At 42.9% G+C, this 15291-nt stretch overlaps 1 protein-coding gene and 2 pseudogenes across 3 annotated transcripts in view; 1 reads left to right on the forward strand and 2 right to left on the reverse strand.

The window, feature by feature from the left end:
* Positions 1-6540: 6540 nt before the first annotated feature.
* LOC121285107 lies at positions 6541-7356 on the forward strand (annotated as a pseudogene).
* A 637-nt stretch (positions 7357-7993) lies between these two features.
* On the reverse strand, positions 7994-8265 carry LOC121285109 (annotated as a pseudogene).
* A 1179-nt stretch (positions 8266-9444) lies between these two features.
* The window catches only part of gypc (glycophorin C (Gerbich blood group)), an 84977-nt gene continuing 79130 nt past the window's right edge, over positions 9445-15291 (reverse strand). For all 3 annotated transcript variants that reach the window (XM_041200558.1, XM_041200560.1, XM_041200559.1), the window contains exon 4: positions 9445-11754. In XM_041200558.1, coding sequence (XP_041056492.1) covers positions 11558-11754 — 197 coding nt within the window. In that variant the 3' untranslated portion in view covers positions 9445-11557. The remainder of the gene's footprint in view (positions 11755-15291) is intronic.

A 15291-nucleotide genomic window follows, 5' to 3' on the forward strand; every position in this document is an offset into this window, starting at 1 on the left:
CCCAGGCAAGCCCTAGCCCTACAGCTATTGAAAAGCTACCAAAGCCTTATGGCTGGTCTGGTAGATAGAAACCTGTACATGAGCCCCCTCCCACCCCTAAAAATGATGTGGTGCTGTCTACGAAGCCTGGCGCTGATGACTGTGAGTGTTGCCCAAAGCAAGGTGGGCAAACAAACCTCAAACTCCTCAGCGAAGTGCAGCTCGCCAAGTGCACGTCGCTTATGTTCAGTTGTGAAACAAGTTGGCATGCAATCTAGCCAATGTGCCCAGATGATCCAGCATGGGGATGATTCTGGCAAGCTGGGCTTATAATTAGATGCTAAAGTATTGCCGCCAATGGGACCAGACAATTCCACCCTCTGAATCAGAATGTTATGGCTGCAAGGTTAACTCCAGGTTGACACTTCAATGCAGTATCAAGGAAGTGCTGCGTTGTTGGAGATGCCATCTTTTCTTAAACCCAAAGCCCCATTTTCCCTCACAGGTGAACATAAAAGATCCCACAGAACCATTAGAAGAAGAGCAGAGGAGTTCTCTGTTGCCTTGACTAACAGCTCAAAACAGATTATCTGGCCTTTTCTGTCATTGCTGCTTGTGGGAACTTGTGCGCAAATTAGGAACAACGGAACATAGGACTTAAGAGCAGGAGTTGGCCATTTGGCCCTTTGAATTTGCTTTGCCATTCAATAAGAACATGATTGATCTGGTTGTGGTCTTAGCTCCACTTTCCTGTCTGCCCCCCATAACACTTGGCTCCCTTGTCTATCAAAAATCTAACTCTGCCTTGAATAAATTCAATGACCCAGGCTCCACCACTTTCTGGGGTAGAGAATTCCACAGAGAATAATGACCATCTGAGAGAAAAAAATTCTCCTTATTAAGAACAGACACACACACACACACACACCATATCTGCTTCTGAACCCCAGCTTCCTGTGTAAAAAAAAACAGAAGGTTCCTTTAATCCTTATTCTGCACCAGAACACAAACATCACATCTCCTCCCCCTTTAGCCATGAACAAATCGGTCAGGTGGTTTGCAGATTCTGGCCTAGACAGGAGCGTTGGTTTAGGTATCTCAGTTTGTTTGCTTAGAAATAGAAGGTTCTGCTGTTCCATTTGTCTCTGTTCAGGCTCAACAGTTGCAGCCAGAGGTGTTACAGGTTTGTCAATTGAATCAAGTCAGGTTTCAACAACACCAGATCTTCCCCAGAAATCTTCTATTGCGACTGCAGATCCCTGGGAATTTGGTTCCTTGGATTTGGCTTCTCTAATCTGGTCAGTGTTTCTCTTACAGATTCCACAGGAAGGTTCAACATCATTGGTCAGTGCTCCTGAATGCCTGATGATTCTTCCCAGGAGCCACTTTGGCATCTCACGGTAATTTCAGACTCAACAGGCTGATCCAGATTAAACTCACAAGTTGTTTACTTGTGCCTTTTCTGATCAAGTCGCCTTGAACCAATCTTTCCTTTCAAATCTAGACACAACAAATCCATTCCGACATGCAGTTGTCTTCCAAACATCAGCTCAGCAGGAGATATGCCTGTTGTTGAATGTGGAGTGTTATGATAAATCATCAAAAAGTTCTTCAGCTTCAACTTCCAATCTGTTTGTGTCCTCTCCTTCAATATGGCCATTTTGATTATCTGGACAAAGTGCTCCACTTCACCATTTGAGGATTGGTGGTAAGGCAAGATGAGAATTTGCTTGATCCCATTGTTTTTCAGGAATGTCCAAAATTCACATGATGTGAGCTGTGTACCATTGTCAGGCACCAACTGCTCTGGCAATCCAAAAGTAGTGAACGCATTCCGGAGAGCATCAATGGCCTTTGTTGAAGTAGCCGACTTCATGGGAGCGACATGAGGCCAATTTGTACGCACGTCCACCGCAATCAGGAATGTATGTCGGAGAAGTGGTCCGGCAAAGCCCACATGAAGCCTCTGCCGTGGGTGGTCAGGCCAAGTCCATGGATGTAATGGGAAAGGTGCAGGAGAAGACTTCATTTCTTGGCATGGAAGGCAATCATTGACCATGCCTTCGATATCTTTATCCAGGTGTGGCCACCATACATATAGACGAGCTAATGCTTTTATTGTCGCAGTGAAAAACTGTTCCATTTTCTCAACATAAACTACAAAGTCCATAGTGGCTGGATCAAAAGCTTCTAAAGCCCCTAATAATGATGTTCCCATCTCCGTCGTCATTTGAAGTGTTTTGTCATTTCTTAACAATTAAGAATATACGCACACAGCTATCTGCTTCTGAGCCATGGTTTCCTGTGTAAAAAATACCCAGAAGATTCATTTATTCCTTGTTCTACACCAGAGGGCAATACATCTGGGACTTAGCACACCCTACTGTCAGATTTTTTTATATAACACTTCTTTTTAACTGAAATGTCCTTTTACAAAAAACGCATAACCATTAAATACAAACATTACACTCATCTCTGTCTTAAAATGGAGACCTCTTATTCTTAAACTGTCTCCTTAGTTCTAGTCTCCCCTCAAGAGGAAACATCCTACCGGTGTCCACCCTGTCAAGTCCTGTCAGGATGTTATATGTTTCAATGAGATCACCTCTCATTCTTCTAAACTCCAAGGGGTATAGGCCCAACCTGTTCAGCCTTTCTTCGTAAGATAACCCCTTCATCCTGGGAATAATTCAAGTGAACATTCTCTGAACTGCTTCTAACACACGTATATACTTTTTCAAATAAAAAGGCCACAACATCTTATTCTGTACACATTGGCTGCCAAGTTTCCTACATTATAACAATGCCTACACTTCCAAAGCACTTTGTTGACTGTAAAATGCTTTGTGATATCTTAAGGTCATAAACTATGTTTTATAAGTGCAAGTCTTTGTGAAAGAAGATCCCAACATAAAAATGCCCTTGGTGAAGCTTCTCTTTCTACTCCGCATTCCACGCAAGCATCAGCAACACTGTGGGTGTACCTACACCACACGGACTGCAGCGGTTCAAGAAGGCAGCTCACCACCACCTTCTCAAGGGCAACTAGAGATGGGCAATAAATGCTGGCCCAGCCAGCGACGCCCACATCCTTAGTTTGAATGAATTTAAAAAAAATTAGCAATGGACCTAAGTCTTCAAAATTTAATTTTAAAAAGTGCTTCAAGTAAAAGCAGGCAATATTAAATAGGTTGCTATGAAACAGATTTTTTAAAAATTCATTGTTGGGATGTGGGCGTCGCTGGCTAGGCCAACATTTATTGCCTGTCCCTAAGTAATCTCACAAAATAAACCTTTTTCATTTCTATAGCTATATTCTCCTGAAGAAACAGAAACCAATAATTTAAGCCTCTGTTTAATCTTGTCAGAAGGATTTGTAGACTATGGACAGCAAAGCAATAGTACTTGTGCAGTGATGGAAATCAGTCAATAACAGTTATCATTCCTCATATGTATCCACCCTATGTAACCATGATTGCAAAAAAAAAATGGGAAGAGTTTTGCAGTCCTGAGCTGGGATGTGTTGTTGTCCAGAGGGACCTGGGTGTCCTTTTTAATGAGTCACTAAAAGCTAACTGGCAGGTTTTCAGGCAGGGGAGGCCCAGGTGGCTTTCCTACTAGCCTTTCGTCCACCCTTGACCTCTCTGCAATTTTGCGTCAGGCGGGCAAGGCCTAGGAGGCCCTCACCACAATTGAGGCCCTTAAATGGCCAATTATTAGCCACTTAAGGACCACGTCTTGCCCGGCCTCAATTTGAGGTTGACAAGAGGGGTCCAGAGGACATCGGGAAGCCTAACAAGTCACCCAGTTCGGACCTCAGGCAGAAATGGGGGACACTTCCCTCGGCGGCTCCCTTTCTACATTGGGTGCACCCAGCACCATCTCCCCCCACCAAGATCTTCATGAGTGCTCCCTCCCCCTGGCCTCTCCACCAATGACATGGTGTCAGAATGAGGGATAGGCCATTTAAATCTGAGATGAGGAGCAATTTATTCACTCAGACGGCAGTGTATCTTTGGAATTCTCTACCCAAGAGGGCTGTGGAAGCTCAATCATTGAGCATGTTCAAGACAGAAGTTGATAGATTTCCAGAGACTAATGACATCAAGGGATATGGGGATAGTGGGGAAAAATGGCTTAGAGGTAGATGGTCAGCCATGGTCTGTTTGAATGATGGAGCAGGTTTGTAGGGCTGAATGGCCTACTCCTGCTCCTAGATTCCCATGTTCCTATGTTTCCTAGTCATCATATGGGAGAAGATGTCATAGAAACCCACTTCTGCAAGTGATTGGGAAGATCTATTTCGTTTGACAACTATGTAGCATTTCCATCTAATTGCCTAAGGTACAAGAACCCCTGACACTTGGAGTACCCCTGCCTAATTTATGACCATGGTCACTGTTGTTCTGACCAGAGGCTCCAACCCTATCAGCCCTTACAAGGCACTTGGGCACAAGGCTGAGACCTGAATGATCCAGGTCACATACTGGTTTCAAGTGGACTTCTGCCAAAGCCAAGAGAAGGACATCAAAAGAGCTCTCAAATTTGGGAGCCAAAAGAGAATATTCCAATGGGCAACATCTTGGGTGGAAGCAGTTCATCTGACCAAACATTGCAAGAGATCATTCAATCCAATCATCAACCCATTTTGACTGATCCAGTTGATACTTGCCTTGAAAGAATACGGCCAGAAACATGGTGCTTAAGCACTCATAACAAAAGATCACCCATCAGATAATCCCTCATATAATCCCTCTGATAAAATGCACCCACATCAAAACTGGAATTCAAATGATTGGCTCTGTAAATTGGAGTCTGGCCAATGAAATGGCTGCTGACTCAGTACCATGCACATCAAATATACCATCTCACAATGTACTCCAGTATCTTTCCATCTAATAACCAGAGCAGAACCAAAAGCAGACTATTATCAAAGCTTATTCATGCAAGGAAGCTGAGCTCCATGAAGTGGTTCTGAACAAGAAAGTTTCCAAGTTCAATCCCTGGCCTGGCATTGAATTTACTGCTCTCAGCTGAATCGGTTATTGGGATTACAGTTCACCCATTGTTTCCCAGGAGCTGGACCAGAGGGAGAGGCTGAAAAAACCAGTCCAATATCCTACTCAGACTGACATTCAGTGACCCCTACCAGAAGTATCATGCATGGACATAAGGTAAAAACAAAATTGGGCTCAATAATTCCGCATAGCAGGGTTAAAAAAAAGAGAAAACCTTGCAATAAAAAAAGAAAAAAAAATTGCATTCATATCACACTTTTCAAGATGATATGTCTCAAAGTGATCTACAGCCAAATGTGGCACTTCAACAAGGCGGCTCACTCCACCTCCTCACAGACAATTAGGGATAAGCAACAAATGCTGGCCTTGCCAGTGATGTCCACATCCCATGAAAGAATAAAGAAAAAAATATGATAGCCCTTAGCAACCCTACTTGTTACATCCTCAAAGATCTAAAATAAATTTTGGTTACAATACAGTCAATCCTTTCATCCAAGTCATTAACGTAGGTTGCAAAAAGTTGAGGCCACAGGGCTAATCGCTGTGACACTCCACTAGTTACAGTGTGCTAATATGAAAATGACCCATATATCTCAACTTGCTCTTTCCCATGAGTTAGCCAATCATATCCATACTAATATATCACCCCCAACACTAAAAGCTCTTATTTTGTGTAGTAACCTACACAAGAGGAGGTTCACGAGAACGATCCCAGGAATGAAAGGCTTAACATATGAGGAACGTTTGAGGACTCTGGGTCTATACTCGATGGAGTTTAGAAGGATGAGGGGGGATCTGACTGAAACTTACAGAATACTGAAAGGCCTGGATAGAGTGGACGTGGGGAAAATGTTTCCATTAGTAGGAGAGACTAGGACCCGAGAGCAAAGCCTCAGAGTAAAGGGAAGACCTTTTAGAACTGAGATGAAGAGAAACTTCTTTAGCCAGAGAGTGGTGTATCTATGGAATTCATTGCCACAGAAGGCTGTGGAGGCCAGGTCATTGAGTGCATTTAAGACCGAGATAGATAGGTTCTTGATTGGTAAGGGGATCAAAGGTTATGGGGAGAAGGCGGGAGAATGGGGTTGAGAAACTTATCAGCCATGATTGAATGGCGGAGCAGACTCGATGGGCTGAATGGCCTAATTTCTGCTCCTATGTCTTATAGTCTTATGGTCTAACCTTTGATGTGGCACCTTATCAAATGTTTTTTTGAAATCCAAATAGACCACATCTTACAGTAACCCTTTATCCACCCTGCTTGTTATATCCTCAAAGATGGCGGTGGCCTTTTCATTGGAGCATTGGCCTTCCCAGTTGCCTTGTGCTGCGCCTGGATGAGTAGATCTGCTTCTTCTCCTGTTTGGTCTCAGGCCTGTATTTATGGGCCAGTTGAATAGCTGGGTGGCAGTCTGCCTGGTAATCCTGAGACCCGGTAATGCTCTGGTGGACCAGGGGTCAAATCCCAAATCGGAATTCAATAAAAATCAGGAATTAAAAGCATAATGATGACCATGAAACCATTGTCGATTGTCATTAAAAACACATCAGGTTCACTAAAGGGAAGAAAGTCTAGGGGAAGAAGGTATCCCCACCTCCTTCTGTCATAAGGAGGCACAAGGCGAAAAAGGTGGTGAACCCTCAGTTTGAGAAGAGACCCAAAAACTTTGGGATTGGTCAGGACGAGATTCGTAAAATGGCTGCGGCATGTCTGACTTCAGGGTCAGGGGGCCATCCTGTACAAGCGTCTGAAGGTGCCTCCGGTAATTAACCAGTTCAGCCAGGCCTTGGACAGGCAGGCTGCCACCCAGCTCTTCAAACTGGCCCATAAACACAGGCCTGAGGCCAAACCGTAAAAGAAGCAGAGCTACTTGTCTGGGCCCAGCACAAGGCAGCTGGGAAGGCCGATGCTCCAACAAAGAGGCCGGCAGTTCTGTGAGCAGGTGTGAACACTGTCACGACACTGGTGGAGAATAAGAAAGCTCAGCTGGTGCTTATCGCACACAAAGTTGATCCCCATTGAGCTGGTTGTGTTCCTGACTCCTCTCTGCCGTAAGATGGGAGCTCCTCATTGCATCATCAAAGGCAAAGCCAGGCTTGGGCGACTTGTGCACAGAAAGACTGACACCTGCCTTACCCTGGCTCAGATCAACCCTGGGATAAGGGAGTGATGGCCAAGTTGATTGATGCTGTTTGGACAAACGACAACGATCAGCTCAACGAGATCCCTCGTCATTGGGACGATGGGATTCTGGGTCCCAAGTCCACAGCTCGCATTGTGAAGCTGGAGAAGGCCAAGGCTAAGGAGCTGGCAACCAAACTGGAAAAACCTCCTGCCCACAAAGCCTGTTGTATATAAAAATAAGTAAAACCAATTGTATTTTTTTTCCAATGCCGTTTAGGGAAGGAAATCTGCTATCCTCACCAGGTCTGGCCTACATGTGGCTCTAGATCTGAAGCAATGTGGTTGACTCTTAAGTGCCCTTGGAAATGACCTAGCAAGGCAGTCACTCATATCAAACAACTAAAAAGTCAGTAAAAGGGAATGAATACAGACGGCATTGACCTAGGCACCGGAAATAAAAATGGCAAACCCTGCAAATCCTTCCTTACCAATATCTGGAGGCTTGTGCCAAAACTGGGAGAGATGTCTCACAGACTAGTCAAGCAACAGCCTGACATTGTCATACTCACGGAATCTTACCTCACAGGTAATGTCCCAGCCACTACCACCGCCACCATCACCCACCCCTGGGTATGTCCTGTTCCACCGGCAGGACAGACCCAGCAGAGGTGGTGGCGCAGTGGTATACAGTCAGGAGGGAGTTGCCCTGGGAGTCCTCAACATTGAACCCATGAAGCCTCCAATACCCCTCCCCCATGCCTAATGGGCCAGACCTGGTGGGGATAGCAGATTTCCTTCCTTAGAGGGAATTTTAAAAAAATACAATTGTTTTTCCTTATTTTTATATACAACAGGCCGTGTGGGCAGGAAGTTATTCCAGTTTGGTTGCCAGCTCCTTAGCCTTGACCTTCTCCAGCTTCGCAATGTGAGCCGTGGACTTGGGACCCAGAATCCCACTGCTCCAAAGATGAAGGATCTCATCGAACTGCTCGTTGCCGTTTGTCCACAGAGCCTCAATCAACTTGGCTGTCACTCCCTTATCCTTAAGGTTGATCTGAGCCAGGGCAGGCAGGTGGCAGCCTTTCTGTGCACCAGTCGCCCAAGCCTGGCTTTGCCTTTGATGATGCAATAAGGAACTCCCATCTTACGGCAGAGAGCAGTCTCTCCAAGTCTGTGTAAACATCTAAGCCCTCAGCGCGTTGCAGTTGGCACACTCGGCCGACGTCAACGGGCTTCGTTCAGCGCTCAAGCGGGTTGGGTGCAGACCTGCCCGCTGAGCTAAAAATTTGCCCATGTAGCAGCTCCACCCGGCTGATGAATCTGTACTCCATGTTGAATACCAGTAGAAGGAAGCACTGAGGGTGGCAAGTGTGCAGAATGTACTCTGGGTGGGGTAATTCATTGTCCATCACCAAGAGTTGCTTGTCAACTGTTGCTCAGTTCAAAGTATTTGCACCTAAGTCAGGAGGTCAATGTTCAAGTCCCATTTCGGGGATTTGAGCACAAAATGTATACCGACACGCAATTGTAGTAGTTCCCTCAAGTATTCCTTCAGATGAGATGTTAAACTGAGGCCCCTCTAAGGCTAAAAGATCCCACAGCACTTCTCCCTGGTGCCCTAGGCAATATTTCAACCTATGTCACGGACAGATTATCTGGCCATTTTCACATTGCTGTTTATGGGAGCTTGCTGCCCTGAAGAATTGCTGGAGCATTTCCACAACACAACAGTTAACACACTACACTGGGATTGTACCATCGTGTTATTGGTCAAGTAATCCAGATCCCTAGATTAATAATCCAAAGACATGAGTTCAAATCACACCATGACAACTGGTGGAATTTAAATTCAGTTAATTAAATAAATCTAGAATGAAAAGCTAATCTCAATAATGGTGACCATGGAACTACTAGATTGTTGCAAGAAATCACCTGGTTCACACTTACCCTAAATGGAAGAAATGGCCTGGCCTATAGGTGTCTCCAGGCCTACAGCAATGTAGTTGCCTTGGTACTGCCCTCTGAAATGGCCCAACGAACCATTGTGTTGTAATCAAGAAGAGAGTTTACCATCACCTTCTCAAGGGCAACTGGGTGTGTGCAATGAATGCTGACCTTGCCAGTGAAGTCCATAAAAATAAATAAAAAAGTACTTCATTAGCTGCAAAGTGCTTTGGGATGTCACGAAAGGCACTATATAAATGAATGTTCTCTTTTTACATGAGGTGTCAACAGTATTTGGAAATGAAATAGAAATGGAGATTAGACCTCAGTTTTATTCGCTATTAATAACCAGATGGAAATGATCAGACCAAATCCAGATTTATTTAGGAGAGGTTTTATTGTCTTTTTGCAATTGATTCCAGTTGGAAATACACAATAAATTTATTGCAGGTTCCATATAAATGTATATTGTGCCTAACGCCTCATTATTACATGATTACTGTTGAGGACAGATACTACTCAGCAATGGCCACAGGGCTCACTTCTAGTGGTTGAAAGAAAAAAAATCATGTGTACGTTTACTATGAATATGCATACATCCTCTCCTGCACATGCTCACTGATGTCCAACTCTAGCCCAGGAGCAGCTAGACAATTTTTAGATGAAAAAGGAAGAAAGGAGGTGACTTTATTCCTGATGGTAAGCATTTGTTGGTAAACAAATTTAATAAAGTCTGTTTAATAAAGTCTGTTTAATAAAGTCGATTTCAAAATCCATTGCCAAGGTTATAACAAGGGTGCAATATGTTAGGTGTGGGGCCTGAATTGGAGATTCCAATGTTGGTTTCCAGTGAGATTTCTCAGGGAAGATAGGGAGAGGAAGTGAAGAGCGGGATTAGATGTCAGTTTTCCATATGGGAATTGCTACACAGCAAAGGGGGGTTTGAGGCAAGGACATGGGAAGTGGGTGTGGGGAAATCAGACCCTCCAGCATTGTTCTGAAACCTCCAAGAATTGAAGATTTATCTCCTGGACACTGTCGGAAGCAATTCAGGAGAAAAATAGGAAGAAAATCATTGCCCTTGAGCATGTTTTGTTTATTGGGATATGAGGAAATAAAACACAGTTGGAGGCAGGGGGGTTATGAGATTAATCCTCCAGGAATATGTCAGACACATCAACCTAGAGGTTGAGAATAACTACATATAAAAAAATGAAAAATAAAACTATCCTATTATCCAATATCCTTCATGTTGCAAAAAGGGAAAGCACAAGATTCACAGTAAAATACTGAAAGCTCTGATAGAAATCCAAGACTTAAAACACTTGCACAGTATTGAAATTTAAAAAAAAAATTGGTTGAAAAATAGGTAACATCACTTTCCTAATGTTTACGATGCTTACACATACTCGGGCATATCGCAGGAAAAAGAAGGAATTCAGTGCATATTTACACAAGGGTTTAAAATGAGATCCATTCTATTATATCAAGGCTATGTGACATAGAATAGGGTGAAGATACATCACTTATAGATTGACGCCCTTCATTGTGAATCATTAGGTCACTACTGTGGTGTGACAATGTTAGTATTCTCTCATTGTAACCAGTTAGAAACTGCCAGGGTGGGGATAGCACCCCACCCCCCACCCCCCCACACACACACTTGTATGTCAGTTCACTCCATGTGCCAACATGACTGTGTCTGACTTAAATGGCTGTTCTTCATATACGCAAACTGAGGCTGGGAGCATGAAGGCTCTGTCACAATGGCCTTAAAGCTGCATCCCCACTGAAATGTTGGTGTAAGTGCACTTTACGTGGGGGTTAGAGTTGGAAGTTGATCAGGAGCAGCTGATTTCACCCCTCCACTTTTGTGATGATGGTGGGGGGGAAATCATCTGGTGCTGCCAACTAACCAGAGATGAAACCTCAATCCTTACTACCTGGTCTGCATTACTCAGTATCACAGCCTATAGTGCATGTTCCCACTGAACCAGAGGACTTTTGTTTGGTAAATATTTAAGTAAGCATGGTCATACAATCTTCTAGGATACATCTGGTCCAAGTGTGAATACATAGAAAAAGCATTTACTATTTAAAAATGTTATGCATTGCAGCCACATTGCAAGTGGCTCCTTTGTTAGTGGTTTTGTACATAGATATTTAGGTTATTCTCACAGATCCACAAAGCAGGTTGCTAAATGTAACAGGTTACACCTAGTATCATGTCTGTACACTGGCACTTTAGTGGTACTTTGGAAACACAATATAAAAAACAATATTGAAGGCATGTACAAAAATGTCTTTTCCAAGAGTATGCTGTCTTCCTAGCAAAATAAAGCACCAACTTCATGACTTTCTCCCAGAAAGAGAGGAGTTAAAATTTAATTTGTCCACTTGTTAATTTTCCCCTCACAGGGGCCTGTCTGTGAACGGCAAGTCCTGGCTGCAGTGTTACCGATGTGCCACTAACTAACAGGACCGCTAGTTGTCAGATGAAATATTCTTTCTTGCTTTCATCCACTGCGTCTTGGAAGTTGGGGTCATTTTTCAAAGCAGCATCCGCATTCTCTGCAAACTCTGTGCCTTTGGCCTCGTTGGTGTGATATGTGCCTTTGTGCCTGTAGAGGTAGCGGATTAGAACCACAAGAAGGCAAATGACCACAAATATCACCGCAGCTATAATGCCTGTTGGTAAAATGGAGAATTTAAGTGTCTCGAAGGCAAGTGCAGAAGAACATTCGTAACTGGGTCAGCGCTGAAGAGTTACAACATATTTCCTACACATTAGTGTGCTGGCATAACATGTAAAACCAACAAAAGAACGAAAGGGGAAGGCATTCATTTAACACAGCGATTACAATGACCTAGAATGTACTGCCTGAAAAGGCAGTGGTAGAAGATTGAATGGCCATTTTCAAAAGGGAATGAAATAAATTCTTGAAGAGAGGGGGCCTCTAGGTTTGCCAAGAGTGTTAACACTCGATCTGTCACCTGCGTCTTGGAAACAAAGAAAAATCACAATTCACCTCCTTCAGTTACCCTTAGATGCCCGTTAAAAGCCTAATTGGCTACCTGCCATGTGCAGGACAGTAGCCCTGCCACCAGCACCCAGACCCCATCTCACCTCTGGGAAAAAGACCTGGGGATGGGATGGATCCAGGGAACGGGCATGCCAGTGGAGAGTGCTATTTTTAGCCACCTCTGTTCCTGGCCTGATGAAGGCTCAAAATCAGCCCAATGCCTTTAGTCTTCTCAATGTGCTAAAAGTAAATTGCAACTCAGCCAATACTTGGTGTCAGATGAACTGTACAACAAATAATGTGCTTCTTGAACAATATTAGAGCCAAACAAATCATATTTGACCACTATCTCAAATAAACAGGGGCCATAATAATAAAAACCTCCAGGGGCTTGGCAGTTTGAGCTACATATTTAACGAAAGCAATAAATTGCCCTCTCACCTTCAAGATGCACTGAATGAACATGTTGCTAAGTTTTCAAAAAGATTGTGTAGGATTAAAAACTTGGCTCTTTGATGTTGGAAGTGTCAAAAAATTAACTGGATTGAGGTACTGGGAGGGAATAAAGAAATGGAAAATCCTTTAGGGTCTGAATAAAAACCTTGCAATGACCAACTCTGATTTGTGAAACCTCCTTTTGGGAAAAGCATTACTGTTGGCTCCCGTGTTGTGATAGATGAAAACTGAAGACAAAAACAATTATCTTGGTAGTGACCATAAACCAGTAATTTAATTCCAGGGTCCCGCTGGTGTTGTGTGTAGGGTCTGGCTCGATTGTGGCCACATACAATGTTCTTTCAAATCACTTGATTGAATTACAGTCTTGGAAAATAATCACCATCAGACTTGCTTATTCCAAATAAATTTGTCTCAACCCACCAAAAACTCTCTCCCATTGTAAACTACAGTGAGGCTAACAATTGTGGCACCTTTGCAGCAATTTTTCTGCTTTAGCATTAGGATATGCCACTGTTGCCACAATGGTACCTCAGCCTTCCCATCACTGCAACAACCTTGATATTTTTATGCTAAGATAAAAGCAAAATACTGCAGATGCTGGAAATCAGAAATAAAAACAGAAAATACTGGAAACACTCAGCAGGTCTGGCAGTATCTATGGAGAGAGAAACAGAGTTAATGCTTCGAGTCTGTATGACTCTTCTGCATAGCTAAAGAGAAGTAGAAATGTGATAAATTTTATACTGTTTAAGAGGGGGTGGAGTAGGTGGAGCAAAATGGAAGGTCAGCGATAGGTGGGAGCTCAGGAGAGATTGACAAAGATCTCATGGACTCAAGACAAAGGGAGTGTTAATGGTAGTGATAAAGACTAAAGAAGGTGCAGATAGTGACATAAAGGTAAGATAGCAGAATATGTTAATAGAAGAACAAGGGTCAGCGCTCTATGAAAGCACAAGTGACATATGGCCCTGTGGGCGATGGGGTTGGGGGAAAAGGATAAAAAATAGGGATAATAAAGAAATAAATAAATTAGATAAATAAACAAATAGGTAAATAAACAAACAAGTAAAAAATTGGTTTAAAAAAGGGGTAAAGGTGGAGGAGAGTGTTCATGGTCTGAAGCTGTTGAATTCAATATTATTATTCTTTTCATTGCTGGCTGATTATCCCCAAAATTTAGAACACTTGAGTAAGGAAGTTTTTTTTCCTCATGTCGGTTTAAATTTACTTGCATCAACTTCCAACCTCTGATTCCTCATTGATATTGAATCAATGCACTGGATTTATGTTGTCTGAAATCATTTGATGGGACAACGACCTTGCACTACTCCAAATGGTTCATCTGAAAATGACAGTACGGGACGAAAGATAAGGAAGATGAACTAGTACTTGATGCAAGCAAGTTAGAATCTTCTCTTTGGCAGTATTTTAAGGCACTATGATAACATTAGGAAACTATAACACCTTTCATTCCCACTCACAGGGTCGACCTCAAAAGCAGAACTGAAAATTTATATGGAATGCATAAGCTAGAATGATTCAATTACTAAAACTTTTTGGTTTCAAAATGATCATCCTCTCCCAATCATTAACAATTTTCCTTTTATATAAATAAAGTTTTGTCACAAAGAGCTTTCCTTCATGGTGTGGGGGATGACGAGAGGTATTTATTTAAACCAACAAGGTTCAGAAATTCTCCACAAAATGGAGAACACCACAAAGCAATGCTACTTTAACAAAGTGAACATTGCTATCTCTGAAGGAGTCAGGCAGAGGCTGGGATAGGCGCAAGCTCAGTTCAGGGCCTGAAATCAGCAAAACTCAGTTAGTGGCCTCAGTTAACTCAAGTCACTCAAGGTAAATTCAGACAGCCTTCCACTCCTAGAATCATGGAATTTTACAGCGCATGAGGCCACTATGTCCATCATGCCAGTGCTAGCTTTATGAGCAAGCTAGCTACTTAGGACTAACGCGTAGTCATTTCGTTTTTTTGTTCTTTCAAAAGTTACTACTGGTTCTATTATTTCTGGTTAAGAGAATTCCATGTTCCAACAATCAGCTGAACAGGAAATCCCCTAACTTTATAGTGGTCTGGAATGCACTGAAAAGGTTGTAGAAGTATATTCATTAAGAACTTTAAAGAATGGAATTGGATAAATACTTGAAAAGGAAAACAAAAAATTCTAGGCTACAGGGAAAGAGTGGAGGTGAGGAAGGTGGGTGGGGGGTGGGGAAGCAGCACTAAGTAGATAGCTCTTTCAAAGAGCTGACATGGTCATGATGGGCTGAATGATCTCCCACTGTACTACATGATTTTGTGAGCATCTTCCTTTATTCTTTTTATGATTTGAATTTATGGCCTGGAATTTTTTTTTTTTACCTATTGCCTCATCAAAACCATTCATAATTTTACATCAGGTCTGCAGCACAAACAGGTTATTTGGCCCAACTGGTCTATGACCCACACGACCCTCATACCACCACACCTTTTATCTAAATATCAGCATGCCCTTCTGTTACTTTCTCCCTCATGTGCTAACTGAGCTTCCATTTAAATGCATGTGCGCTATTCATCTCCATATTCTTACTACCCTCTAGGTGACGAAGTTTCTCTTGTAATTCTTATTGGATTTATTAGTGCCCATCTTCCATTTTATGGCTCCTGTTTTCGGTTTCCCCACAAGTGGAAACAACATCTCTCCTTCTACCCTGTCAAAGCCTTCGATAATTTTGAAGTCCTCGA

This window comes from Carcharodon carcharias, chromosome 12, assembly GCF_017639515.1.
Source record: "Carcharodon carcharias isolate sCarCar2 chromosome 12, sCarCar2.pri, whole genome shotgun sequence".
In the NCBI taxonomy this organism is placed as follows: Eukaryota; Metazoa; Chordata; class Chondrichthyes; order Lamniformes; family Lamnidae; genus Carcharodon; species Carcharodon carcharias.